General features: G+C 45.1%; 1 protein-coding gene across 1 annotated transcript; it reads left to right on the top strand.

The window, feature by feature from the left end:
• Positions 1 to 1211: 1211 nt before the first annotated feature.
• FIGLA (folliculogenesis specific bHLH transcription factor) lies at positions 1212 to 6637 on the top strand (the record flags this gene model as incomplete). The annotated part of the gene is made up of 3 exons (XM_079792216.1): positions 1212 to 1412; positions 4378 to 4530; positions 6410 to 6637. 3 exons carry the CDS (start codon positions 1212 to 1214, stop codon positions 6635 to 6637), a joined length of 582 nt encoding a protein of 193 aa, XP_079648342.1.
• Positions 6638 to 27959: the final 21322 nt, after the last annotated feature.

Here is a 27959-nt window from a genome sequence, read left to right as displayed (position 1 = left end):
TTGGAAAGAATCTAAGTCCCTTAGTGACCATGAGGGGCAGAGATGCCCTGCTGACCTATGCCTTTCACGCTGTTAGAGGAAGGAGAAATAAACTCTTTGTTTGTTAGACCCTTGCATTATTGGGTGATGGCCAGGTATCAGCACTAAATCCCTATCAGTTGTAACAACTTGGCTCAGACTGCTCTCCCTCAGAACAGGTGGTTCAATGGAGGACTCTAACGGGCAAGAGGCCAGAAAGTTACAGTTGGAGTTGAGGGAGGGGAGCAAATATCCTATATAATAAAACCTAATATGCAAATTGTCCCCTTGGCGGGGGTGGGGGGTTGGGGGAGCAGTAGTTCCACAGGGAGACCAGGAGTTTGACTGCTTGCTATGACGTGGGCTGACCACCAGGGGGCGGTGCAGAACATGGTGGGCATCGTGGCACTGGCAGCGGGCGACAGTGGAGTTGCTGCTGGCCCCCATGGGCACTGATGGGCCCCGACGAGAGTGGGACTGCGGCAGGATGGTGGAGCAGGTGAGGGGTGGTGCCAGGCCAAGGCGGGGTGCCAGGCGGGGCTGCAGGGCTGTGAGGCTGGGGGCATGAGCTGGGGCCTGATCTCCGCAGGCCACCCCGTGGGACCCCACCCGTGCACGAATTTGTGCACCAGGATTCTAGTGAAAGAATAAGGTTCTTACGCTGGGTTCCTGATACACACCAGCTAGTCCACTCAAGGGTTTGGCAATAAAAACAGAACAATGTCAATAAAGTCCTTTTTGATCCTCAAGGAAAGTTAAGTAAATGGGTAAACTATCTCCATTTTCAGCTTCATTCCCACACATTTGGCTCCTGTTGCCTTCTATCTGCCTCGAAATGAAATTAGAGCAAACAAAAATATATTTAAAAAAATATAAATATGTATTAAAACATATTTTCTTAAAGAAAGAGGGAAGTTACAAATACGAAAGGGGGAAACTAGACCACCTGAAGTGTTGGATTGGAATTGGAAATAATAGTATGAAATGCTTTTTAAAACATACCTATCCATCTACATACACAGAGAGAGATATGTAGCTTCCAGAGAGTGGGACCTGGCGTGCCGCAGCGGGCAGGGTTCTGGGCGCAGGTGGTCCAGGCCCCGCCCCCGCGGCGCCGGGCCTCGCGCGGCCCCAGGTGTGGCCCAGGTGCCCGCAATAAGAGGCCCGGGCGGCCTCCGGCCCAGTGCGCAGCCATGGACATCGTGCCCGGCTTACTGGTCACTCCGAAGGCCGAGGTGCTGGAGGACCTGCTGCGGGAGCAGTTCGGGCCGCTGCCCCAGCTGGCCGCCATCTGCCGCCTCAAGCGGCTGCCCTCCGGCGGCTACTCGTCCACCGAGGACCTGCAGCTGGTGCTGGAGCGACGGCGCGTGGCCAACGCCAAGGAGCGCGAGAGGGTGAGCGCCCTGCCCCGCGCGGGTCCCCGAGGCCACCCGGGCTCGGCCGCCCCACAACCCGCACCAGGACAGGAATGACTTTCTCCCCTCCCCTCTCCTCGCCCCCATGCCCCCTACCCAGCTCCCACCACCTGGTCAGGCCCCAGTGCACCCATTCGCTGGCCATCCGTGACCCCCCCCCCAACCCCCCACACACACCCCCCAGGGGCGTCGGCCTCCTGAGGGCCGGCTGTGTCCTAGCCTGGGTGCATGACCGTGGCCTTGTTGCCCTCCACCCTGGTCCAGCTGCTCACTCGCCGCCACTGAGATGGGCACCTCACGCGCCTAACCGCCTGGACTTGTGCTAACACGCCTGGGGAGCTGAGGAGGCCCGTGGCAACTTCATAAATGTCTGCCCCTGGCAGATGCTTTTAAACGCTTAGAGCACCCGAGTTGCGCTTAAATCTCACAAACAAGTGTGCTGGTGGGCGCTTGGGGTGCAGGGCTCTCGCCACCCCTTTTCCCTGTGCTCTGTGTCTCTGTCTCCAAGCACAAATGGGGTGAGTGGGGCCTAATGGAAGTTACTCTTTAAACAAACAAAAACAAACAAACACCGCCCCTACCCCCTTCCCCCCCAAGCCCAGTGTGCACCAGACTCCCAGTGAACCCCCTGCCAAAATAGAGAAAGTGCCCCTTTCCCAGTCAGGCGGGCTTCGCGCTAAATCACCAACCCCAATGGTCCTGTGGGCCGTCGTAGGAGCGGCATCTACTGGTAGCTTTTGGTATTTGTAATTAAACTCGGCCCCCCAACTTGTCAGATCAGGCCTCCTTTGGTTCAGTGCAGTCTGTAGGTTGGGTGGCAGCAGAAGAGGATCCTAGAGAGGGAAGGGTGAATGGTGAGAGGCAGGGGCGCACATTTAAGCTGGGACTCGAGGAAGAGGTTCTGCTGGGGCCTGTTCCTGGGCACCCCGACGGCCGAGGTGCGGGAGGACCTGCTGTGGGAGCAGTTGGGGCTGCTGCCCCAGCCGGCCGCCATCTGCCCCTTAGAAATGTAGCCCCGGTGAATCACTAGGAGCTTTGTCTGGGAAAGAGTGTGCAGAGAAAGGACCAAGGAAGAGTAAAAGACTTAAAGGAAAATCGGGAAACTTGCAAGAGTGGAGAAGCATGAATTCACCAGACACTAGACTCGTCATGAAAATAACCCTGTGATCTGCTGTGATGATGTGGCCCTCAAACAAGATTCGGATCCAATATTTTGCATTTTGTGTGGGCCTTCCCACCAGGAATTCTCGCTTTCTGTGGAGAATTCGTCCTGGTGTTAAATCCACTATTTTAAAAACGAATCACCTTTATTCTTTATAATGATGCAATGAATATGCCTGGGAAATATAGAGATGATTATATAGGGAACAGAAACACACATAACACAAACATGATGTCTATGAACTATCATTCTCTGTGTACATGCTCCCAGTCTTTTATTTTCTAGTTATGTGTGTATATACAGTGTCCAAACAGTGTGTACACACTTTGATAGCTCAATTTTGAAAATGAAATGCATTTTAATAAACACTGCCTTTGAAGTTATTCAGTGTATGTATACATTTTTGAGGGACACCCCATATATAATTTTCTCAAAGTTGTGACCATCTAGTACACATATTGAAGATATATTTGTATCTTTTTCACTTAACATTATCAAAAGCATTTCCTCATATCCCACCCCACATCAAAGTGGACTAAGGACATAGTCAGCCCATTCACCACAGAATAAAATAACCAGGAAACATGAAATATTGAACTTTATAGCATGCTTTCAAAGAGCAATTTTTAATGGCATAGACTGACCTAGAAATGGACCATAACTTATCCAGTCTCCTACTGTGGGACATGTGTGCCCTTTGCAACTTATTATGGTACATAAATCTATGTCCATGCCTGCTCATTACTTTAGAATAAAATACTAGATGTGGAATTACTGGGATACATACAGTCGAAACTTTTGACACAAGTTATCCAATTGTTTTCTAGAGAAGTTACCAATTTTTATCCCCTTTTACAAGATATAGGATCATTCCCTTTTCCATCCTCAATACTGGATATGATGAACAAACCAAAACAAAAATGTTACCAGCATGGCACATGAAAAATGGCACCTATTTCTGTTATAATTTGTAGTTCTTTGATTATTAAAGTTTAATATTTCATGTTTCCTGGTTATTTTATTCTATGGTGAATGGACTCTGTCCTTAGTCCACTTTGATGTGGGGTGGGAGAGGCTTGCTATGTGAGTGCATTGGCTTTATGGCATAGTAGGAGCCAGGTCTTTCAGGGCCTGTGTCCCCTAGGGGGATATTGTCACACTTTTGGGCTTTGGAGCTGAGGAATTAGACCCTGGAGATTTGGGGGGAAGTGGGGAAGGCATCTCATTCTGCCTTTCGAGTCTCACCAACATGCAGACTCTCTGGACTCTAACACTTACTCTAAGTCATCAATTCAGCTAGGCAAGAAGTTGAAGAGTTATAACAACAACAAAAAAAAACACACTACAAGGTAGGTATTTTTCATTTTGCAGATAAGCAAACCAAGTGTTGGTGATATGAAGTATCCTAATACTCTTGTAAAGCGAAATGGTAGAGCTGGGCTTTAAATCCAGTTTTATGGAGTCAGAGCTTTTAGCCACTGCGCCTACTGCCTCTACGTTACAATGCGGTGGTTGTGTTCTCAGAGGAACAGAAAGGCATCGGGTGAACATAGACACTCCTAGCCTGTCCACCCGCAGTGCTGAGTTTATGTCGCTCCCCCTCCCCTTCCTGGCCGGGGACTACTGTCGGTGGAGTGGTGACTCTGTGGCATGTGCCTGCTTAGATGCCCCACCCAGACAAGACAGCTGTGGAAGTGAGCCTTCAAAGCCCCCTTCTGTGGTTTGGGGGGACGTCTGTACAAATGAGCTTCTCTGTTCTCACTGTGCCTTTTTGTTCTCCAGATAAAGAATCTCAACCGTGGGTTTTCCAAACTGAAGGCTTTGGTGCCATTTCTTCCTCAAAGCAGGAAGCCCAGCAAAGTTGATATTCTTAAAGGTGCAACTGAATACATACGAGTCCTCAGTGATGTTTTGGAAAGAGCCAAAGACTCTGAGGTAAGGGTTTAGGAAGGTAGAGCAATGAGATCTATCATTTGTTGAGCCCTTCTATGTGCCAGGCAATTTATGTATACATTCCAGTTAGTTTATAACAACCCTCTGAGTTATTTATGGTCCTCGTTTTACAGAGGAAAAACACAAAATACAGCTAAAGGCCACATGGTTAAGAAGTGTCAGGAGCAGGGATTGAGTGTATAAGTCTGTGTAAGATTTGGAGGCAAGTTCCTGACCACCTATATACCTTCTGTCACTGCCCAGGGCCCTGAGCTCCTAAATGCTGAATCTTTCATACGACCTTGACAGCTGGGTCATGAGAGAAGGCTCCCATAAACCCACACTGTGGTGGTGGCTTCTCTTCAGCAAGAAAAACATCAGCCCTAGCTGGTTTGGCTCAGTGGACAGAGCGTCAGCCTACGGACTGAAGGGTCCCAGGTTCGATTCCGGTCAAGGGCTCATGCTTGGGTTGCAGGCTTGATCCCCAGTGGGGGTGTGCAGGAGGCAGCTGATCAGTAATTCACATCATTGATGTTTTAATCTCTCTCTCCCTTTCCCTTCCTCTTTCTGAAATCAATAAAAATATATTTAAAAAAGAAAAAGAAAAACATCGGACAGGACCCGTAAAGAAAGAGGCATTTCTATCCCAAAGGAGTCTCCCTTAGGAGAGGCCCTCCCTAAGGGACAACCCTGCGGGAGAACAGGGTTGACAATAGTCTGCTGATACCAATCAAATGAACCTTCTTTGCAATCTGTGAAGCACCATAACGTCACCACTGTTCTCAGAATGCATGGCTCAGAAGTGTCCATTAGGCGGTAGAAGATAGGGGTTGGTTTCATGGGCTCATTCCATGGAGAGGAAAACCTTGAAAGCCTGAGAATGGATGAGTCGTCAGAGGAGGTAAAATATGAAGAGAGGAAAGGCCTTAGAAATGAGCCCTAAGTGACATCATTGAGAAGAGGGAGGAGCCATCAGAGAGAAGGTGGTAGGAAGGTAGTGGAGAAGCAAGATGGGTTCTAAAGTCGGGGATGGGGGAATCTTGAAAATCTGAGGGTGGGAAGTAGTGGGAGAAGCACAGAGAGCTCAGGAAAGGCAACCAGGTGCAGCATTTGAGATGTGGGGTAGGAATGGCTGGAAGCCAGCTGGGAGGGGGTTGAGGGTGTGTTGTTGCTAAAAATCTGGAGTCTCAGCAGAGGGAAGTGGCAAACTTCAAGTCCATTCGACCTGGAAGTCTGAGACTGGAAAGAAAGGTTAAAAACAAAAGGGAGAAGAAAAGCTGTTAGAGCCAGCAAAGGTCTTTTCCAAGGAGCAGAGGGACCATGTTTAGGGACAGAAGAGAAGGACAGATACTAGAGAAACAATCGTTCTAGAAACTTAGGGCAGAAATCGCCAGGTGTATAATTGTACTTTTTGAGGTTTTTGTCCCCCCTTGTCTACTAGACCTCCTTAGGTGATGACCGGAAGGATACATTCTACAGTGGTGGGAATGATTGTCGTCCTGGCCAAATTGGATAGTTGGGTTTAGCGCAGCCATAGTTTGCAGATATACAAGTGGCTGCCTTAGGTTTGTTTTTTTGTTTTGTTTTGTTTTTTTGTATGTTTATTGTGTAACAGAAGTGCTTAGTTTTGTGCTGTTTTCATTAAAGTACAGGATCTGTTCCACGTTGCTATAATATTTTAAGTGCAGTGGCCCATTACACAACATTTTTAGGTTATAGATGAACAAAATACAGTCCATTGAGCAATGATTTTTCTCTCCATAACTTAAGAATTGCCCTTATAACTTAAATGAAGCATTATCCATTACAATTTTGAAATATATTGATTTAAATCTCCAAAGTCTGACTGTCATAGCGTTTGACAACTAAATATGATTTCTAGAAACAAAACCCAGATCATCAGAACTATATAAACAATACTTCCGAACCACATATATCCATGGCTAAAGAGCAATTGAGAAACAGCACTCAACATGCTATCTGTGATGTGGGCTTGAAGAATGAGAAGGAAGGGCCCTGGGCAGATGGTGGCAGTGGTGAATCAGCATGCACTTGTCGCCAGAGCATGATGTCTACAACTGGAGTTACTCCCCAACCAGGAGTATGGTAAAGTCTTTCTTCTTAAATTGCAATATAGATGTAAAAAAAAAAAAAATTCAAAATGCTTCCCTTGAGGTGTGTGGTATTTTTTATGATGAACCATTATTGAAACAAGATCATTTTGTGAAAGCACCTAGGTTGGGAGATGGAGTTTGCTAGTTGGGAAGATCTATTATTCCCCAAATTAACTGGTAAGCAGCCCCAGGGGAAGCCAACTCCTCCAGAACCACTTATCATAGACTAAGCTTATTTTTTTATGACCCTAATTAATATATCAAAAGGTTTTCTGGACTCTGAGGTCTCTAGAAAAAGAAATAAGTACTAGATTGCCATACATAAAGCTGCATGGTCATAGCATATACAAACATTTACACACACGCACACTCATGTGTGCACACCACGCATACACTTAAAAAGATTGGCCTTGTTATAAGGCAGCATTTTCTAAGGAATAACAAAGGAGTTTATTGTAACAGCCCTTATTACTCTGCCAAGCTAAGAAGCCACTCGAAATAGCCTGCTTCTCCAAGTCTAGAAAGTGGACTTTTGGTCCTTGCTGTGTCTCAGTGGTACACAAATGAGACCCCTTACTCCATCCGATGACACGATTGCTGTTGGAATATGAAAGGCTTGTGAGAATCTAGAACTAAATGAACTGTACCAAGCAAGTTGCTTAGTCTGATATAAGGGAAAAAGGGCTGTGGAGTCACAAGTGATGGTTGGTGATGGGAGGCCATTTCGAATAGAAGTTGAGTGCAGGTTTTAGAGGTAGAATGTGAGGTTCAAACCCTGATTCTACCACTTGCTAGCTGAGTGACCTTGGGTGAGCTACTGAATCTGAATCTCCCCAGTCCTCAGTTTTTTCATCTGTAGAACGGGAAGGATAATTGTACCTACCCCGTATGTAAGGTAACTGTGAGGTTCAAATGGCATCATGTCAGTGAAGTGTCTAGCACAGTACCTGGCATGTCAATGTTCAATTGGACATACATTATTAAGTCTGCTTGATGCAACATGAGCAATCACATTGATTGGTGAGCAATCAGCATTGATTGGTGAGCAATCAACAATGAGCCACAGGCACTTTAGCTCTGTTTGTAGCAAGTGTTCAGGGTTTTCTCATGTGCTTCTCACCAATGCTTCACTCAGGCTTGAGGTCTTACAGGCTTCCTGCTGACTGGCTGGCCTTGGTTACCATGTCTGATTTGATTACTCTTTTCTAAGTACTCCATTTGTGCACATGCTTCGTCTAGATTTTCAATTTCTGGGCCATTTGAGATATAAACCTTCCCTTGCCAGTCAACCCTTAGGAGACAGAATTCCTGTTGCTACTACATGAGCTGACAGCTAATGACTGAGAATGAAAGAAAAGAATGTAGATATGACCTGAACTGAAACTTGAACCTGGCTATCTAAGTTAATAACTGTAATGCTTCCACAAATGTAAGTTTTAATATGTACTAGATAGTAAGGCTAGAATCTTACTTGCATTTAATCCCCACTGATGCTTATCAGGTGGGCATCACCATGCCATTCTCATGGTGAGCTAACGGACTGTTCGTTTCTGCCAGTCCTGTTGGGTCTCGTAGCAGAGCAAGCCTATGTTGGTGACACCAGCAGCAAGGATGTATAGGAGACCCATGTCTTCCAAGGATAAGTGATCCTGGAGATAGGCCATTTCTAGTAAATTGATTTAAAGTAGGGATTAACTTTTTCTAGTAGGAAACAAAAGTTCTGATTGAAAATTTCTTTTAAAAAGGGAACAAGACACTTCATTTTTAGTCTTTTAGCTAACCAAGTTTAATTGGAAGAGTATGCTAATCCTATATAATAAAAGCCTAATATGCTAAGTGTCCAGTTGTCCAGTCATCCGTTCAACCAATCAAAGCATAATATGCTAATGATATGCTAAGGCCGCTCAACCACTTGCTATGATGTGCACTGACCACCAGGGGGCAGATGCTCAATGCAGGAGCTGCCCCCTAGTGGTCAGTGCACTCCCACAGCTGGAGTGCTGCTCAGCCAGAAGCCAGGCTCACCGCTGGGGAGCGGTGGTGGGAGAGGCCATGGCAGGAGCTAAGGAGCAGTGAGCCAAGCAATAAGGAGCAAGCAGGCGGGCAGTTAGGTACTGGATTGCAAGAGGGATGTCTGACTGCCAGTTTAGGCCCAATCAGGCCTAAACTAGCAGTTGGACATCCCCTAAGGGGTCCCAGATTGCAAGAGGTGCGCGGGTTGGGTTGAGGGACCCCCCCACTCCCCCACCCCACAAATTTCATGTATCGGACCTCTCGTTCTTAGAATAAACAAAGAGTAAATTTTAGATTTTTAATATATGCATATAACTTCTGTCAAGTGTGCTTTCTAAGGCCTGAATATAGAGTCATTTTTTTTTTCAGAAGTGTTTTAGGATTTCATCAGGTTTGTCAAGGGTTTCTTATTCTTTGATGTTCAAATCATTTTTAAAAGTAAAAAGATTTATTCTGAAACAATAATCCACTTTTAGAAAACTTGCAAGTACAGTACAAAGAATGTTTTTCCTGACCCATTTAAAAGTACGTTGCCAACCTGATTTCCCATATAGCCCTTCTTGCCCTTGGAGAGAATTTGAGGAGTGGACTCCTGATGCTGGCAGAGATGGTCATATTTTGGGATTTGGGGATGTGTCTGAACAGGCTATGCAAGATCAGCAACATTCCTGAGAGGCAAAATTCCAAACGAAGTACATAAGATCTGCTGATGGTAGGAACGGAGATTAATTTCTCAGGCGAGGGTAGGTTCACTTGGGGGACTGAGTCAGCAAGTATGTGTGTGGATGGAGAGGGCTGTGGGCCAGGTGAAGCCACAGCATCTGGCCGGGGTGGGGATAGGGATTCATGTCAAGGTCCAGACGAGGCTCATTTATTTTTTTTATTTTTTATTTTTTTTTTATGTTTTTTTTTCTTTTTTTTTTCCCCCAATTTTTTTTATTAAGGTATTATATGTGTACATATCTTGCCATTGCCCCCCCACCCCACTCCCATATATGCCCTCACCCCCCAGAGTTTTGCGTCCATTGGTTATGCTTATATGCATGCATACAAGTCCTTTGATTGATCTCTTATCTCCCCCATCTCTCCCTAACCTTCCCCCTGTAATTTGACAGTCTGTTTGATGCTTTACTGTCTCTGTATCTATCTTTTTGTTCAATTTTATAATGTTCTTTATTATCCATAAATGAGTGAGATCATGTGGTATTTTTCTTTCATTGACTGACATTTCACTTAACATAATGTTCTCCAATTCCATCCAGGTTGCTGCAAATGATGAGAATTCCTTCTTTTTTATGGCAGCATAGTATTCCATTGTGTAGATGTACCACAGTTTTCTGATCCAGTCATCTGCTGACGGGCACCTAGGCTGTTTCCAAATCTTAGCTATGGTGAATTGTGCTGCTATGAACATAGGGGTGCATATATCCTTTCTGATTGGTGTTTCTAGTTTCTTCGGATATATTCCCAGGAGTGGGATTACTGGGTCAAATGGGAGTTCCATTTTCAATTTTTTGAGGAAACTCCATACTGTTCTCCACAGTGGCTGCACCAATCTGCATTCCCACCAGCAGTGCACGAGGGTTCCTTTTTTCTCCGCATCAGACGAGGCTCATTTAGAATTGGACTTGCAGGTGTAAGATTTTGCTGTTTGGGGATTGGGCATTGCTGGGTGGCAAGATGTTGAATAAACCACCATTGTTTACTCCTTCTATTTGTCATGCGTGGCTATGATGTGGGCATTTCACATTGCGCAAGACCCTGAATTTCGTTCAGAATTGCCTGTGATCCTGTGGAGGTTGTGTCCCTGTACAAAGGCCACTTTCAGTGTTGGGAGAGATGCCAACTGTGCTGGGTTAGAGCTCTGGAAAGAGATATATGGATAAACATGGTGTCTATGATGAGGCCCGGATGTGTCCCCACTACCCACTTCTAAATCTTGGCCTGTCCTGGCAGCAGCCCTGGGAAAGTTTCTCGGAGAAGGAAGCCTGTGTGGGTGGTAGATTTCTACTACTTCCTCTGCAGGCTGTGGTAATCTCTGGGTGAAAGCAATCACTGCAGACATTTCTTCTAATGGCATTTTAAGCTCTGAAACGAGTTGGGATTAATTTATAATCACCCAGGGAAAGCCCGGAAGCATCTATCTTCTGTCTTCCCTCTCACATTCCCCCCAGGTAGTGGCTGTGTGTTTTAGCAAAAACCCTACCCATAGCAGTGGGGTGGGCCTAGGCTTTCCCTTGGGAAGCACTTTTGTCTGCCCCGCCCCCGTATTCACTGGTAGCCTAGGGGCCATTTTCTGATACGTTTAGCCAACAGAGTATTTAAAAAACTGAACTTCCTTTTTGATGGGGTGGGTGTTCTCTGGTTTGTGGGTCCCCACCACCCCTTATTACTTCACCAGTTTAGGCCTTTAACTTTGCAGCCCCAGACCAAGGGCACTGAGGTTCAGAGGGAAGGCTGTGCCAGTGGTTGCATTTAGCTCTAGGGTGTTATTGTGTCTTCTGAACTTTGGGCACTGAGGGGTTGGTACTGTGATGATACGGATGCTGGTCGTCCTCTCTGGAACATTGGAAGGGTGAGATTTGGGACATGCAGGACGGGATCCATCTGACTCTGGAGTGATTCTGGTGGAGGATTCCTGATGTTTAACCCTTTGCACTCTCTTGCTTTTTTCTAGATTCCTTTATTCTACTCAGGATTTAATTTTTTAAATACCCCAGATTTTACAAAGCGCGGCAGTAGAATAAAAAACTGGAGTTTCTTTTCATACAAACTTATTTATTTGGATTTTTTTATATTTCAGATTATTGATACATTCAATAACCGTCACACTCGACATCCGAGTACAAAAGATTAAAGCCAAATCTGATTAAGATTTTTAAAAAGTTAAGAGGATAGACAAATTTCTATTTCTTTGCAAAAATAAGAGAGGGAGTTCGTTGGAATTCTAATTTTTCTATGAGGACAAGAGGTCGAATCAATCATGGAAATGGATTTTTATATGTTGTGTGTGCATGCATGTGTATGTGTGTGAAGTGTGTTTGGCAAGAACTCTACCTGGTTTGTGCTCCTAACCCCGTCAGTGAGCATAATTTGAGAAGGCCAACACTTTCTTTTTTATTTCTTTGATGTGTAATGGCCTTGATCTATTCTGGATAACCCAGGATTAGAATAAGGGGAAAAGGTAGAAGGACACATTGACCTCCCTCAAGGACTAGCTTAGGCAGTCTGAGCATTTGGTTTTTTGCTAACCCAAAGCGCTGTCTGTCCAAGGAAGGCCAGCCTCTACCTTTGAGGGAAACTTCCATCCAATTCTTGCCATTCTCCTCTATTGCTGCCACCCATCCCAACCCCAAGCTTTGACTGAGTGGCTGGAGGGAAAGTACATTGGACAATACGTCAAATTATCCAGCAACACACCCAACAACAGGAGTGCACCTGCCTTATTAAAGGAGTTGAGCAGCAAGCTGGGTTTCTGTTCCTCAGACCACACTCTTCTTGATCCTGTAACACATTGACTTAGATGAGGCCAACAGGCTTTTCTTTTTAATGAACTGTGAGAATCAGACAACATTAATAAAATTTAAGTTTTCATATTCTGATACTTAAATATTACCTTTTTTGGAAATTTCCAGGAAACTCTTAAGAAAAAAACACAAAGACAATGACATATAATATACTAGACCATAGGCAGGTAAGATTAAATTAACCTTGAACCCTTCAAGTAAACACAATATTACATGAATTTGTCTCTTAGGTTTAAAACCTCTTAGATATATAAAAACTTTTAAAATAAAATGTGTAAAGCTAAATTTGAACTCAAGAAAAGAAAGCTTGATCACATGTATAGTGAAAAGGCTTAAGGTCAGGGGAAAAAAGTTATTGATACTTATGTTGTGCCAGACACTGTTCCTGGAAGATTGTACCTAGTAGCCTATTAAGTTTTGTAACCAACTTGTGATGTACAGACAATTATATCCATTTTACATGTCAGGAAACTAAGTGACAGAAGTTTAAGTAAGTTGCCCAATATTCAGTGAGTCAGTGGAATGTGGGAAATAGCATTAAATCCTTTAACAGCCTTTCATTCTAACAAAACTCACCCTGGAAATGTGAATGAGAGGGGACTAGGAAATAAATAAGAACTTTAACCTAAGTTAAAGCATTTGGTATTTTATTATCCACAATGACACACATCTAAGTTCCAATATACAAACTGCCTGACCATCATCTGAGTGAGTTTATGTTTTTAGTCATCCATTTGTTTTTTCTTCAAGTTGAGATTTCAGAAAATTGAGAAGATACAAAATGATCTTAGTAAAACCGCTGATAGAAATATTCTAAAATGCTTTCAAATATTTTTTTCTATACAACTGAGTTAAGAAATTATCATGGGGTAGATAACATTGTGTGTTCTGTTTTTCCTTATTCTACCATTGGCATGTTTAGAGGTTTATATATGGTCTTTATTACAAGTTTTAATGGCTCATTAAATTGGACAGTTTTCTAATGGACAGACATTTGTTTTCAGGTTTTGTTCTCATAAACATGGCAAATAACCAAATGTGTTCCACTCTTTCTGTATTTTTTTTTTAAAGGATCGATTCCCAGAAGTAGAACTCCTGAGCCACGGTAGGTACAATCTATGTCTTGATGCATGGTGCTAATTTATAATACTATCATCTGTGTAAGAGTGCTGAATTCATATCCTTGCCAACAGTGGGAGCTATTAAAATGATAGAATTTTAGTGGGTAAAAATGATGTCTTTAAATTCAAACTTCTTTGCTTACTAATGAAATGAACAAGTTTTTAGACATTTCTTTTGTGACCTGTCTGTTCTTATCTTCAGCATTTACAGTAAACTCTCGTCTGTGTTTCAGGTTCCAAATATGAAAAGTGAAAAAACTGGTGCAGGCCTATATTCTGCAGACAAATAAATGCAGTTTTGGAGTCTTTAAAGTTTTTTTTGTGTGTGTGATAATTCAAAGTTTACAATTACCCTGTAAATGGCCTTGCTTGTTACAAATCTACTCAACTGTACTTTCTCCTTAATTTCATGCTTTGCAGAAAAAGGCTGCAGGGCTTTCAGCCTTCATTCTTATTCTCCAACCCCTCCAGTGGTCTCTGTCCTCTTCTCTCAGGTCCTACGCCTAATATCTTTCATTCCATCTGTTTTCATTACCTGAGAAATAAGTGACTATTACCTTTCCTGGGAAAATTAACCTTTAAGAGGAATACAAATTACAGCTTGCAGGATGTGGAATTGTAACTATTAGCCAACGGGAGTGAGAATCTTCTGGGTTATCTCAATACCTAGCTAAGGCCATATGGCACCTTTGTGCAAGTTGGACACCCATGCACTTTGAGCATAGAGGCAGTCTTCATTTTTATGACAGTTCCTCAAGAAGTATGCTGGGTTCTGTCCTCCATATTTTCCTATGTTAGCTTTCCTCACAACTGTCCTAATAGGTAGCCACGATGATCCCTGTTTGATCGATGGGCAAACAGAGGCACAAAACATGTATTAGTTAGCTTGGGCTGCTATAAAAATAATACCATAGGCTGAGTGGCTTAAACAACAAATTTATTTCTCGAAGTTCTGGAGACTGGGAAATCTAAGATCAAGGACTAGGAGGTTTGGTTTCTGGATAGCAGACAGCTGCCTTCTCTCTGTGGCTTCCCATAGTAGAGAGCTAGTGTGAGTGAGCAAGCTCTGGTCTCTCTTCCTCTTCTTATAAGGACACTGATTCTATGGGATTAAGGTCCCACCCTTAGAACCTCATTTAACCTTAATGGTTTCCAAGTAGTCACATTGGGGGTTAGGGCTTCAACATATGAATTTGGGGAGGAGGGCGGGGGACACAATTCAGTCCATAGCATTCTGTCTCTAATTCCCCAAACTCATGTTCTTACAACATGAAAAATACATTCATTCCATTGCAACAGCCCCAGAAGTCTTAACTCATTCCGGCATCAACTCTAAAGTCTGAGGTCCAAAGTCTCATCTAAGAATATCACTGTGGGTACGACTCTGGGTATGATTCATCCAGAGGCAAACTCCTCTCCAGCTGTGACCCTGGGAAAGCAGACAAGCTATGTGTTTCCAAATGCAATGGTGAAAATGCATAGGATAGGCATTCCCATTCCAAAAGGGGAATAGGAAAGAATAAAGGATGATGGGTCCCATGCAGGCCTTAAAACTAGCAAGGCAAGTTCCATTAGATCTTATGACTTCACAATAACCCTCTTTGGCTCAATATCCCACCTCCCAGGAGCCCTGGGTTAGCAGCATCACTCCCCTCCTACTCCCCCGCTACCCCCCGTCTCCCCCCCTCTCCACCACACACACATACACACAGAGCTCTTTGCAGTGATGGCCCTGCCCTCTGAAACCTGGAGGAGATAGACCTGCCTCCTGGGCCTGTGGTCAGAGTGGCAACCCTGATGATCTCTGAATTGCCTCCTTGAAGAGTAGTGCATGTAAAGTTTACAACCAGATAATTCTATGGTCTGGTTCTGTAGAATCCAGGAAGTCCAACACCTGCCTTCATCCTGTCCTGTTTTCTCTGTCCCCTTTAGTTCAAACTGACAGTGTCTTAGCTGGTATAATCCCATCTCCATTCCTGGCCTCTTTTGAGATGGCTGAGAGTGGGGTCTTCAGGAGATCTAGACTTAGAATTTATCATTGTTCTTGCTCTGAAAGCATTGTCTCCCGCATCTCCTGTCTTCTTTTTTTTTTTTCGGAGAGGAAGGGAGAGGGGGAGAGAGATAGAAACATCAACGATGAGAATCATTGATCAGCTGTCTCCTGCACATCCCACACTGGAGATAGAGCCTGAAATCTGGGCATGTGCCCTGACCTGGAATAAAACTATGACCTTCTGGTTCATAGGTTGATGCTCAACCATTGAGTGACGCTGGCTGGGCCCCATCTCCTGTCTTAAATTGGATTCCCCTAAAAGTAGGCCATGATTTATAGATTATTTGAGGAAAGGAAACATCAACAGGGGTGTGGGAAAGTGATGCCGGGAAGGAAGCAGCCTATGAAAGATGCATGACTGAGCAGGTTACTGCTGTGGGCAGCTGAGGCTCAGTCCTATGAAGGCACATGCCCCAGATGTGTCCTTCCAACACCTTGGATCATGGACCCAGGCTCTTTATCCATGGACTCCTGATGGTCATTGGTTGAGAGCTGACCCCCTAGAGCAGTGGTCGGCAAACTCATTAGTCAACAGAGACAAATATCAACAGTACAATGATTGAAATTTCATTTGAGAGCCCAATTTTTTAAACTTCTTCTAACACCACTTCTTCAAAATAGACTCGTCCAGGCCATGGTATTTTGTGGAAGAGCCACACTCAAGGAGCCAAAGAGCCGCATGTGGCTCGCGAGCCTCCGTTTGCCGATCACTGCCCTAGAGTGTCAGTTCCTTCGGCACACCCAGGGGAAAGCCGTAGATAAGTATGGCTGGGCCTGGCAAGTGCTAAGACACTCCATTATCTACTGCTGTGTAACAAATTACCTCAAACTTAGCAACTTAAAACAACACATTTATTTTCTCAATTTCTATCGGGCAGGACTTGAACCTGAGCATGGTTTGGTTGGATCCTCTCCTTCAAGGTCTCTCTCAAGCAGAAATCAAGGTGGCAGTCTGGGCTGGGGTCTCAGCTGAAAGCTTGGCTGGGGAAGGATCTGGCCAGATATCACCCTCAGTTCCTTGACACTTAAGTTTTCCTAACATGGTTATTTGCTTAAAGCATTCAAGCCAAGAAAGCAATCAAGAGAGTCTGCTAGCAAGGTCAAGAATCTTCTGTAGCACAATCACAAGTGACATCCCATCCCCTTTGCTGTATTCTATTAGGAGCAAGTCACGGACCCTGCCAGCACCTAAGGGAAGGGAATTACACAGGGCATGAACACCAAGAGGCGGGAACACTGTGGGTGTCTGTTACACTGCCATCTTCTCTCTTTACAAATTATTGCTGGCCAGAAACAGTTTTGTAAAGAGATTAGGAATAATTTTATTGCAAATCAGTCAGAAAATCTGATTTTAAACTGGCCACTGGGGGCTAGCCAAATGTGGTTTTCTGGGTCTGACATGGAGTCTCCGATGCTGTCCTGCCCCTAGTTAAAAGCCAAGCAGTGGGGACTCCGAATACCAGGGATCTTCCCAGCACCTTCGGTGGAGCCAACTACAGTGACAGTTTCTTTCATTGGGTTTCAGAGTGAGTTCGGACTTGAATGAGAGAGAACTTCAGGAACATCAACTAAAACTCCATCTAGGCAATTAATATGGAAATTAATATAATGAAGTCTTGTTTTCTGCCTGGCACTTGAACGATTCCTGAAGGTACAGGATGGTGCTACTCTTCCCAGCACTCAGAATATTCAGAAGTTGTATTCAGATGGCATCTGGGAGAAGCTGGCGGGGGGGTGGGGGGGCGGTATATTTTATTTTTTAGACTCTATTGGCTAGAGGAGCAGAATAACTTTTTGGGGAAAGGAGAGTATTTTGGCCTTATCAACTTTATCAGTGTTTTAAACTAGTTTGGCTTTTAAAAGTCAGTATTTTGTCTCCTCCAAGAGGCCATGTGTGGGGTAGTGATTAGGGCTCATAAACTCTGAAGCCATAGTACTTGAGTTTGAATCCTGGCTCAGCCACCCACTAGTTGTGCAACCTTGGGCAAGTTACCTAACCTCTCTGTGCCTCAGTCTCTTCATCTATAAAATGGGGCAGTAATAGTACCACCCTCAGAAGAGTAAGTGAATAAAAATGCATGCAAAGCCCTGAGAACAGTGGCAGGAGCCAACAAGAGTTTGCTATTATTAGTTTGAAAATGAAATTGTACACCGGGAAAATACATTTTTGAGTGATGGTAATTTATGAAACCTGCTATTTGTGGACTAAACAAAAATTCCCTACTCCCTTTTTGGGGTTTTATTTCCAGAAAAGGGCCCACCATACCTGTGATTTGGGGGCTCTGGTGAAGGGGTTCCTGACTCCCCAGATATTATCAGTCCATAATGATAATGCACAGCTAACTAAAATGTGTCAATAAATGCATCTCTTCCTGGTTCTGGCCAGACAGACTTCGGGTCCTGGTGGGTGAGTTGCTTGTAATTCTAGCAGATTTTGACATGAGAATGGGGAGAGACCTTGTGGACTTAGTGATTCTGAAGATGAAATGAGAATGAGTGAGCAGCTCTGAGAGGAGGAGTAGAGACTGGGGGATGGAGGAATTGGAGGAGCTAGAGCAGAAAGACACAGTTTACTCTGGTATCTGAAATGGAATGCCTGCCAGTTGTTCTAGGGTTGCTGTGCCAGGCTCTCTCTCTCTCTCTCTCTCTCTCTCTCTCTCTCTCTCTCTCTCTCTCTCTCTCTCTCTCTCTCTCTCTCTCCTCTCTCTCTCTCTCATCAGCAGCAGCTTGCATAGAGTGTTAGCATGCAAAGGAATCACTAGGGATGCTTGTCACTAATACCGATTCCTGGGCTCACCTCCAGCGATTCTGGTTCTGCAGCAGCACTTTGGGGGAGTCTGGTGGTTTTTATGGGGGTGTCTAAGGACTGTGGTGTCCCAGAACCTAGAAGGAGCAGAGGGAACTTGTTGGGGGCAGTGACCACGGGCTTTTCTGGAAGTTGAACTTGCCCAGAAATCACATTTTTAGAAACACTTGCAGTGAATGTTGATTTAGGGGAGCTTTGGGGAGCTGGTGGCGATTATTGGGGTCTAAAGTCCCAAGCTGCCACTTGATGCCCCTACTCTCTGAGAAATACTGCCAGGAGCACTAGAAATGTGAGATGCCTTTTAAGTGCTGTCATTTTTACAGAGGAAGACAATAAGGCCCAGAGAGGTTCAGTGACTTTATTGAAGTCACACAGCTAGTTAATGGCAGGTTTGAGACTGTGACCCAGTGTTCTGGTTCTCCATCCAGTCCCCCATTCACTAAATACCTGTTTCCTCTGGGGTGGGGAGGGGAGCCAGGGGAGAAGAGGAGGTAGTGAGAACTGGAGGGAGCTGGGCCCATAGCCTGAGAGGGTAGGGCAACAATTTTGTTCTCTTCAGAAACAGTCCGACTTAGGATAGGGGTAATTTCGGCCTGGGATTCAAATGGCCAGACAATTGCTATTACGATCATTAGTAGTGTTATCTTCTGAAGGCAAGCTGTCCCTCCTAGACAAGAAACAGTCCAAGTGTAAGACTTTTTTTTCTTTTTTTTTTTCTAAATCCCAGGGAGGTGTGCTCTCAGGGAGCTCCCGTTTCAGATTTTCTTCCTAGTAACAACATCCTCATCTTGGCTCTTGGCCGTTGGGGCAGTCGGCGGTGTGGGTGTGGACGTGGGCAGAGGCCCGGCGGCAGGACTGCGGCAGCGCGGGCGGGGGCACTGCGGGCGGGGGCACTGCAGCACCGCAGCCCGGCGGCCCGGCCCGGCCCGCTGGAGGGGGCGCTGTGGGCACCGCCAGGCGTCCTTTTGTCAGCGCGCCCCGCCGGAGAGCTCGCATTTCCTCCCAGCCGCGCGCGGGGAAGGGATTTAATTCTGGTGGCGGGGCTGTGAGGGACGCGCGGGAACGAGCGCCTTTTGTCAGGGAGTGGCGGCCTCGATGGTCGGCAGTCGCCGGTGACGCCAGAAGCTGCATTGCTGGTGGGACTCCAGGCCGGCGGCCCTGACGGCGCGGGGCTGCAGGATGGCGAGAAAACGCTGCTCTGCACATTAGCCGGGTGCGTTTAGTAAGCAGACCCAAAATAAAAATAAAAAACCAACGAAACAAAACAGAAACAACAGCCTCCGGTGGAAGCCCAGAGATGGATGCAAAGCCGTGCAGCAGGTAAGCCCGCCTCTGGAAGGGGCGCCGCGGCTCGCCGGGGTCCGGTGGACGTCAATGGAACCCGAGCCCCCTCAGCATCCTTCCGCCCCGACTGGTCCAGCCCGGCGAGCGGGGAGGGAGCGCGTCTGCTCCCCCGCGGCTGTGTTTTGTGCCTCAAGGTGTCTGCTGCTGATGTAACATTGGAGGTTCTTTGGAAAGCGGGGCTGCCGAGCGCTGGCCTCTGCGCGGGGACTGTGGGACCTGCGGGTCCGGAGCACCGCGCCTGACAGGTGGGGCTGCCTTCTGCGCGGGGCGGGCGGGTGCTGGCCTCGCGGAGCCCGTCGCCCCTCCTTCCCCTTCCCGCTCGGCCGCCACCCTCCCCGGGTAGCCTTGCGGGGCCTCTCGGAGGGGCTGGGCGCCGCACGCCTCCGCTGCGGGGAGCAGGTGGGGCGTCGGCAGCCGCCTGCATTTGGAGCGGGGGGGGGGGGGGGGGGGGGGGGCTGGCGAGTGAGTGGGTGCCCGTGGGCTTGGATTTTTACGCGCCTCCCGGAGGTCTTGCCAGTCTGTTCATCTCTTAGCTTCCATCTTCCCTCGCCTCTCCTCCCTCCTGCACCCTGGTGGAGGCCACCCTGGGTCCGGAGGGCGGGGGACGAGCGTCTGCTTGTTTTGAAATCTCGACCAAAGCCTACCTGGTGTTGCGGGGAGGCTGGGAGGGGCAGACTGCTTTAGGATGCTGATCAGGCACTGGGGTCTAGCCTATTGTCTTGCCTTTACTCCCCCTTCCTTTTCTTCTCTAATCACCCTCCCCCCCCCCCAAATGGAAGGGGAAGAGAAAGAAAAAGCACCAGCCCACACCCTATCAAACTCTTTTTTTTAAATTGTCATTTATCTGTGACACATGATTATTACCCGTCTGTTTTCTTTACACCCACTCTTCCCTCCTCTAGCAGTTTGTCATCTAAAATTCAACTGACTCAAAGGAGCCTTATAAAGATCAGAAATCAAATCTCAGTTTCCAAAATGCACATTTTGTGTTCTGTGAGTCACCTTAAAGGAGGGGAGCAAATGATCGGAGGGGGCGGACTCCCCTCCTTTCTGCTTTGGCATGTGGATCCAGCTGGGATACCGGGGATATTTACCTTGGGCAGTGAGGGGTGTCCTCGGGGAATGGGGTTTGAAAATGATGTTTCATTGTAAGGGGAAAATCGTTGGTCAACATTTGAAGTGAAAGTACTTTAAATGAATACGACCAGAGAAGGTGACTGAAGTTTCAGCCTTGCAGCCGTCTGCCCACTAGCAAATGAATACTAAACGTTGGAGATTTTTAAAAAGGGGGTTAGACCACTTAATGTGTTCACTGTATAATGTTGTACCTTCATTCCGAAACATGACCAGACATTTCTCATTGCCTGTGGACCTGGATCTTGCCCAAAGCCCCACCCCAATAGGGCGCAGTGAAAGCAAACTTCTCAGTATTAGTATGCTGTCAGTACATCTTGGAGCACCACTAACAATAAATCATTCTTTGATCCAAAATCCATAACATTTCTGTAGCAAGCCCTGTGTTCTTTCTTCTCCACCAAATTGCTTAGCCCTGTTAGAAATGTACTTGTCACAAGCACACTGCACAACATGGCCTGAGAGGACACACCACATGTAGTTTCTAGGCTGGGGCTGAATTTGCTTTAAATATTAGTATAATGCTGGAATTAGCAAACCTCCGCTGTTCTTAAGAGTTCACAGGTGATAAATGTGTTTGTTGGCAGAGTTTAATGTTAAATTTTTAAATATATATATATATATATATATATATATATATATATATATATATATATATATATATAAAGGCTTTGGTAAATATAGTTATTACCTACCTTGTTCCACAAGGGATTTAAGACAGTTTACAGGAATTCATAAAACATAAACTAAGAAGTAGATGGGAAAGAAAAACAGGAAACTAAGGGTAGAGACATAAAATGGTGTTAAGAATGAGACGAATACAAAAGTACAAGCATAAGACCCTCTATGCCTTTCATGAGGGGGAAACAAACCCAACTGTCCATTTTATAGTAGCTGATGCATAAAGGGAAATTGACCAGCCCATGGCTTGTGTTTTATTTATTTTTTGACTCATTCACTCACTTGTTCACTCAACAAACATTCCACGTTCTGTAAGACACAGACATGGTCTCTGCCCTGATGGCACTTACAAATGCACGAAAGAGACATTCATGATAAATCTCTCCAATAAATATGCAATTACATATTGTGTTAAGAGCTGTGCAGCAAAAATACAAACACAAAACATCACAATGCCAGAACAAAAACACAAAATAACAACAAAATAACAAATTTTTTTCCAAATATGATACAGTGTTTGGAATGATCTTCAATCATGTCTCTGTCAAACACAAGGGTGGGTTGCCTTCAGCTGTGTTTTCATAGTGTCCCTCCATGTGAGCTCATGGTATCACACCAGGGTCAGGCCCCTAAGGCTCTGAGGATATATGTCTTTTGAGGGATCTGTGTCTTCTCTAAAATTAGTGGTTTCATTTCAATGATAATCTTACATAATGAATAATAAAAATGTGTTCTGGGTCATCTTGACAGCCACCCCCAAACCAATGCTGGGCCTGACCCTCGGTATCTTCCCTTGTGAGCCAGGTCCCCGCACGGATGAGGAGGGGAATGGAAACGGGGCATGTGGAGAGAGAGGTGAGCCTGCATAGGGCACAGGCTTGCCAAACTCAAAAGAACTGTTCCTGGCGACCACTGCTGCACTGGCAAGGAAAACAGCTCTCCTGCCAGATCCGCCCGCATATGGACAGTGTCTCAGCAATTTATTAGCAGCAGGTGTTGCAGTAAAAAAATGAAAAAGTTACTGCTGCTGGTTCCAGCACTAATTGGATTAGATCTCTGTTTAATGCAGAGTTAGTAACCCTCTGATAATCCAAAGCAGTGACATAGGTAATTTGGTGCAATGGTTAAGTGGAGCCAGACTGACCGACTTCAGATCCACTTCTCTACTTACTAGCTGTGAGACTTTGGGCGAGTTAGTCAACCTCTCTGTCCCTCAGTTTCTTCTTATGATAATATGTGGATAAATATGTGGTATTTGTTTCATATGATATTGTGAGGATTAGAAGTATTACATGTGAAAGGCTTGGAGCATATAGCAAGGTTCAACAAATGTTAGAGATGATTATTATTTTTATTAGTATGAAATGGCACCTCATTTATGTAGTCACTCCAGGATGGTTTTGATAGTATCCTCTTAAATTAGACACATTTTTGATGTTACTAATATTGTTTTGCACAGCATGCTTATGTGTTGTCTGCATTTGGATTGTTGAAGTCAAAATCCAGAAAATGATAACATGTAGTAAGTTGACCTGAGGCTACATCTTTCTATTGTTAAACCCCAAATGGTGTTGCAGTGAATTCATTTTATTAATTTGACATTTTAAAGTTTGATAGTTGTATTTATTTACATCTTTGTTTTGCCATTTTAGCTATGTAAAAGCTATAAAGTATAAGTATTTAGAACTGGCCTTTAGAGTGTAATATTTAAGTTACATTTTAATAAAAGTGAGTTAGGGTAAGCCTTGGCCCATGAGAAAATTTTTTCTTTCAAAGTGATTTCTACGCAGTTTTTTGGCATCTTGAACTGTGTACCAGGCCATAACTAAGATTCTTGGATTATAAATTTGAATATCTAGAAGAGAAACTGCAGCCCAATAGTTGACTCCATGTACCTTGACCGCCATAGTTGTGCCCTGAAAAGATTTTAAGGCAGTAATACTCAAACCTGCCTCTGTCTTCAGCAAGATAAACTACCCATGAAAGGTTAGCCAATCTTATGAAATGAGGAGGAAAGAAAAGTCTACTCTCTGTGTAGTACAATGTTTAGCTGTATGGATTAAAACACGTTTATTGATTTTATTCAAATCTATTTAAAAATTTTTCTTTGTAGCTCAGTGATCTAAGATTATAAGATATATGTTAGTCTCCCATTATAATAGTGTTTTTGGTAGATTTTAATATATACCTATCATAGACATAAACATATGTACGTCACACAGACATTTATATTTGATTGCCCAGGACTGATGGGTTTCCTGGGATGAGGGACCTGCAGTACTAAAACCAAGACAGTGCCAGGCAGAGCAAGATCAAGACAGATCCATTCTAGTTTCAGAAGACAGGGCGAGAACAATGGGCCCAGATTCTTTAAGGACTCTCTGGAAGATATGGTACAGATGGTGCCAACCAACACCAGCCAACCCACGATTCAACAAGGATCCCTCCTGGGCAGGAGCAAGGATGCTCTCCCAGTTGAGTCCTAGACTATTCCGCAGGCTCACTGCACCAGGCCTGGATGGGTTGTGGCATGATTGGTGGGGACAGGAAGGGGGAGGGCTCTAGGAACTCTATCAGCACCTCCACCTTGAGTGTCTGGACCCCCGATCTGAACATGTGCTAAGGGAGCCCCCAGGAAAGTAGGGCTTTAACATAGCCAGCTTCAAGTCACGTCATTTCTGATTACCCCAACAGTTGCAGCTAAAAATAAAGATACATGAATACATAAATAAATGCCGCTTGCCCAGCAGTAAACATTCCTAATGTATTTGATATGATGCAGGACCTCACCCCCAGTAGCCCAGACAGGACCGAGAAGCCAGGGGGTTTAGGATGTGGTTGCCAGAAAACCAGTTTCAGGGCTCCGGGTGATATCTGGCGTGGTCTTTTCTAGGCCCAGCCTTGAAGTGGCTGGAAAAACTTACCAAGACAAAGTAGCAAATCCCTCTGGCTTCTGTGAGTGGCAGCTCTAAGGACCATTTGACATGCTGCAGCCCATCCAAACATACATACTGATTGGAGCAGGCATGGACCTGTGAGGACTTGGAATCTTTGGTCTATCAGACCCAATAGGGGAGGAGAACAGGGTGAGGAGACTAAAAAAAAATGACACACACACACCCCCAACCAACACCAGACATGAGGGGAAACTTCCCTGGCCGATTTAGAGAAGAAGCCACTGGCTCCCTTGCACTGGCCACAGTGATTCCAGTTCTAGCAGGTTCCATGGGCCCAGAGACTTTGGTGCCTATGTTGATGAGGCCGCCCTCTATCCTGTCTGGGCCAGTTTCCCTGGGTTTCTGTTTCTCACAGCCAGGCTACTGCTGGCTGGAACTCCGGATTGTTCCAGAGCCTCCCCCTTCTCGTCTGACATGGAGCCCGACCTCCCTCCATCCATCCACAGCAGCCCTTCCTAAACAAACATTGAATCTCCTCATTCCTCTACCCTCAGGATAAAGCCCAAACTCCTTACCTACCTCTACTGCTCACATCATCCTTCCTCTCACTCTACCCGCTAGATAGACTGCTTTTTGGACATTAATACCCCTCCCCCCCCCCCCCCCCCCAGCCCCCTGCCTTCCCCCGTCAGCCTCCACACCGTTCACAGGCTCTTTTCTTCACCTTATACTCCCTCCTCCCACTTCTTGTCGGCAAGTTGGTCCTTCAAAAAAGCTCACCAAATAGACAGACTGCTGGCAAGCCTAATTAAGATTTAAAAATTTTAACAATACTAGAAAGGATATGTGGAACAAAGGAAAGGGGAGAAGAAGAGATCTGAAATCGTAAGAACACTATGCATTGTTGTATACTAACATATGTGAAAATCTTGAGCAAATGGACCATTTTCACAGAAAAGCTGAACTGCCAATATTTACTCCAGAAATCAAATGTCATGTTCCTGGATGGGAGAATTGATGTTGCAAAGACATCGACTCCTCACGGATTCTGCGGTGGGGATGGCTGCCTTCCTGGTGACCCGGAGTGATGCAGATTTGTTCCCATTTTCATGGTCCTTTGATCATGTTCTGTGGCGCTTTGAAAGGGTAGTTAAGTGCTGGTGCTGAATTGTGAATCAGTTTATGGACGGGGAAGTCGATACACGTGCATCTGAATGTCATTTGTGAATTGTTTTTCTCCAGGAACAAATGAAGTTATTAAACTTTGAAATGCATGGGGCCTTAATGAAGGCAGGATTTCATTTAACAATGGACACAATTTCCCACCCATATGATTTTACTGAGTATGAATTTCATCATGTTTGCTGTTTTGGCTCAGCATGGAGCCCCTATAAGGATTTCTTGACGTTTGCTTTTAAAAATCTGTGGTGAAAAGACACCAGAAAAGTGAGGGCGGGTTCGGTTCTTTCCTCCTTTACTTGTGTCAGATGGCAGAGCATCCATACAGATTATCTGAGAACTTATTCTCCTTCCCTCGCACATTTCTCTTAGAACCTTCCCACACCCTCATTTGTGTCCTAAATTAGCTACATCTGTTACCATAGTTATGCAGTATCCAGCTTAACCCATTCCATGCTCTTCCAACAGTCCTGTGCAGGAGACTTCCTTTCTCGTATTTCATAAAACATACAGTTAGTTTTCTTTATTCTTCTTCTGTTCCCATCAAATAGGACTGGGAGATGCTAACAAAAAGCAGCAATTCCTGCCCCACCCCAAATCCTTTAGCCACAGGCAAACCACTTTTAGCTGTTTTCTATTCTGCTAGAGTTCCCTCTGTATCTCAAATAATATGCAGATGATACTGCTGTTATGAATTTATCAGCTTCGATCATCACTAAGTGACTTTCTGCCATGGAAGTCAAGGATGTAGCTTATTTACACCTCACATCTCCTCACCACCTTCCATCCTTGCTCTTCCAGACAAGGCATTTATTAAAACCAGATTTTCATTCCATGGACTGTTGATTGGGCCATTTAACTCTCAACTCCGTAAGATAGGCTCTTACCACCACCTCTCCTTGCCCGATTCCTCCTTTCCTCTAGCTGAACTCTCCTTTGCATTATCAACATTGATAAAACATTCATTCTGTTCCATGGTTATAGTAGGTTTCCATGATCTGTCTAGAAGGTAATTCTAAAAGCTGAAAACCCTTAAAGTGTTCATTATCTAACGGGTTGAAATTGTTTACTGCACAATTGTTTGCTGCACAATTGTTTGCTGCACAATCCTAGTCCGTCATACAGGCTAGGATTTCATATCCTTCTCAGGACTCCATTATCCCATCCCTTGGGCCAGTACATGAAAAAGGCTCCCAGGGTGAAGTCCTAAGGTTTCTGTTTCGCTGGGGGCACCAGCACCATCTCAGCTGTTCTAGTTCACCTTCACAGCGAGCAGCTTCTCTAAGAAGATCCATCCAGTGGTCAAGTTGGTAAGTCCAGAACCAGCAGCAAATGCACAGACTATTTTCAGATACAGAGGTAATGACAGCTGAGTGCTTGGCTATGGACCACTGCATGTGGAGGTAAGAGAGGGAGTGGGAAGGGTCTACTGCTCCATATAGAGACCTGCAAGGTGTGCCCCTATGTTCTGTCTCTTTATTTCCTGTCCTCCATAATACCTGCCATCCCTGAGGCTGGGACATCTTTAGGGCTCTGCCAGACACATCACCTGCCTCCTTGGCTCCAGCATCCTCTGCCTGAAATCCAGGGTGAGGCTTCAAACATTAGTCACCAGCTCCTCATCTGCTTTTTGTCCTCCAGAAACTTCTTGAAATCTCTCCTCTGGTAATAAACGACTTCAATTTGTTATTGTGGGATTATATATTTGTATTCCCTTATAATCAATTGAATGGGGACAAAGGAAAAAATGAAGCCTAGGGATAGGTGGGTTAGGCCTGCCATCTTGAATTGGAAGCCAACGGCATTAATTTTCAATCAAGTAATGCATGGTAGTGATAAAACAAACTACTGGCATGGCCATGATTTAAATTCAAACCCTCGTGAAGTTTGCTTTTCTTTGTTATGAAAATGCCTTCCAGTAGCCGCTATACTATCAACTCAGTCCAATATCTTCTCCCAGCTAGAGAAGTCCAGAGACATTGAAACCTTCTACCCCACTCAAAGATGACGGACTTCTACTTTACATTAATTCTGATAAGCTCAGTTGTGTCTCTTCAGAGACTCCAGAGAAGTGGAAGTGGCAAGTTAGAAAGAAGAGTTGGCTAATAGTCTAAAAGAGATTGGGATAAAAATGAGGATTAAGGGAAGATGACGGTGCTCCTAGGGACCTGGGTCACAGTTACTGCCCAGGTGCTTTGGAAGATCTTATGGCAGAGCTGCCAATACTTGATTTACCGAGAAAGTGAGGGCCTACCAGAGAGAGTAAGGGAGCGAACAGAGTGAGTCCTCATGGGGGAGGGCTGCTGGCTTTCTTTACCTGGATGAGAAGGAGGGATCTGAGGGGGCCAAATGCACAAGAAATTTCCTTTGCCTCTATGTTTCCATCTAATTTGGAGATTGTTGCTTCATTTTTCAGCGTTAGCAATCATCATCAAGACTGAAACAGTTTTGGGATCTTGCTATATATAGCTTAACTCCGTTAAAGTCACAGGCTGTAAAAACGGTTGTCAGCTTTGAAGCATGTACTTGTTATATTTAGTTCTGAACTGGAGATCTACCAAGA

This window comes from Cnephaeus nilssonii (assembly GCF_951640355.1).
Source record: "Cnephaeus nilssonii genome assembly, chromosome: 15".
NCBI lineage: Eukaryota > Metazoa > Chordata > Mammalia > Chiroptera > Vespertilionidae > Cnephaeus > Cnephaeus nilssonii.
The sequence above is the reverse complement of the archived record's forward strand: the minus strand, read 5'-3'. Positions and strand labels throughout refer to the sequence as shown.